At 34.0% G+C, this 2,311-nt stretch overlaps 1 protein-coding gene across 1 annotated transcript in view; it reads left to right on the forward strand.

Annotated features, from left to right (window-relative positions):
• The window catches only part of ifngr1 (interferon gamma receptor 1), a 22,746-nt gene that overhangs the window by 3,398 nt on the left and 17,037 nt on the right, over positions 1 to 2,311 (forward strand). Inside the window, exons 2-3 of the mRNA NM_001360877.1 lie at positions 1,495 to 1,609; positions 1,756 to 1,943. Of these exons, the coding sequence (NP_001347806.1) occupies positions 1,495 to 1,609; positions 1,756 to 1,943 (303 nt within the window). The remainder of the gene's footprint in view (positions 1 to 1,494; positions 1,610 to 1,755; positions 1,944 to 2,311) is intronic.

A 2,311-nucleotide genomic window follows, 5' to 3' on the forward strand; every position in this document is an offset into this window, starting at 1 on the left:
CCATTCCACATTATTAAAAATAACTTCATTTCTGGACATTTATGGTTTGATTTCTTTGTATGTATGGATAACTTGGGTTGTTACCACATCTGGTGAAAATTTCATGTCATTAACACCTCTAGTAATATTTTTACTGAGAAAAATGTTGACGTGTTCAATACTTATTTTACCCACTGTATACAAAGTGTAAAATAACAAGTCAAGGTCACTTAAGCCATTTATGCTGGATCCAAACACTGCTGGATAGAAATCCTGAGCGTACTACTGGAATGGACTGCTTGTATCGGAGTGCTTATCTGTGATTTTAAATGCAGGCTGATATATTCCAATATTCATTTTTTGGCTGATATTGGATTGGGAGACTCCTAAAATTTTCTTATACATTGGACAGATCAGTAATTCTAAATACATAATAATGCATCAGTCTTATATAGTGCATTTCTAGATGCTCAAAGACACTTTACAGGTGTCCTGAAACAGGTGTCCTGACTGAAAACATTAAGTGATTGACAGGCTTCTGCTAAACTTAATTATTTGAATCAGGTGTGTTTAAGCAAACTGCTAAAACATGCAGGACAGTGGGTCACAAGGAACAGGTTTGAAGACCTTTAAACTACACAATTTATCTGTAACAGTCTATTTACTGATTTGTAGATGAATGACTGCATTAAAGATAAATAACTGCAGCATCAATATCATCGAATGAATGAATCATTGAAGTGAACGAACTGATTTGAATCACTTTATCAACTGATTCGTTCATTTTTCAGTTCAGTTGAGCTCAACGTGATCCTGCTGGTTGGCAGGTTCTGTGGGTTTGCATAAATAGAGTCAGTATTTGGTTTTTAAAATGTTTTATTGCTCTGAAATGAAAACAAGAGATATTAAAAGTGGGAAAAAATAAAAAAAGGCAAAATTAGAAAGTAAAACATACTTAATTCCAGTGGCGGCTGGTCAATAGGGGGCACTAGGGTGCCGCCCCACCACTATTTTTGGTACACAAAAAATAAATTAACAAAATAAAATGTTATAAATTTTTAGAAAAAATATTGTATATATGTTTTCTGATAAGAAAAAATAAATAATTTAGAGTTATTGATGTGTAAACTTCCATTTTACTCATGAGTTTTTTCGTGTTGAGTCACTTCCGGGTCACGAGCTGTTTGGCGCCCCAGACTCCCATAGACAAGTCATTGTTAGATTTTGGACATGCGCAGTGCCAAAATGCCAAAGGGGTGAATACGTTTGCAAGGCACTGTACTATACCTTTTATAAATGCAACATGTTTAGCTGTAGAAATATTTGTTTCCTTGTTTCTTTATGTCTGTCTGTACTATTGGTGTTATGGCTCTAGGAGTAAAAGGAGAAAAACTGAAGTGTACTTAATCAAATGGTCTGAGCTGACTAGATGTTCAGCTACATGACTATTAAAGGGTCTTTGTTTGTTTTTGTTTTTTTTGTTTTTTTTTGTTTTTTTTGGTTTTTTTTTTGCAGTTCCAGCTCCAACAAACGTTACTGTAAGCTGCCAAAATGTGAAAACCACAGTCAGTTGGATTTACAACAAACAGCAACCAGACACCACTTTCAAAGTGACCATACAACCTGAAGAGTAAGGTTCAGCAATTCTCATACAAGTGTTGAAATGCACTTTATTGCATTTTGTTGCTTATTTGATTTTAGCTTCTATTTAAAATCCATGTACTTCTTTGTATTTTGACTTACCTTCAGAATAACTGAGATGTTGTCTGGCTTTAGTTCCCAGCCTCATGTGGTTTACACCAGAGAGCATTCGTATGAACTTGGCAGTTTCGTCTGGCAGTCACAGAAACTCTACATGTCCTTCCTTTATGTAACCATAACAGCCATACAAGGAGGCAACCAGTCTGAGGCTGTGAAATCAAATTCATTTTCCTTCAACAATTTAAAGACGGTGCATACAAAATGTAAGTAAAATTTGCGTATGACTGGTTTAATTTCAAGTATTTATTGAGGGTTTGAGTTGACCTTCAGTCAGCTTTAGGCCTGCAGGGTTTTTCTTTTATATGAGGTTCAATGGTTCAAGTCTTAGTATAAAAACATGGTAATAAATGGATTCCATACTGATATTATCATAATTATTACTGTATGATTACTATCATTTATATTACTCCATGGTATGTTGTTATTAATGTGAGATTTGAGACAGCTGCTACATGTGAATATATACAGGTGCTGGTCATAAAATTAGAATATCATGAAAAAGTAGATTTATTTCAGTAATTCCATTTAAAAAGTGAAACTTGTATATTATATTCATACATTACATACAAAC

The sequence above is a fragment of the Austrofundulus limnaeus genome, unplaced genomic scaffold (genome assembly GCF_001266775.1).
Source record: "Austrofundulus limnaeus strain Quisiro unplaced genomic scaffold, Austrofundulus_limnaeus-1.0 Scaffold616, whole genome shotgun sequence".
NCBI lineage: Eukaryota > Metazoa > Chordata > Actinopteri > Cyprinodontiformes > Rivulidae > Austrofundulus > Austrofundulus limnaeus.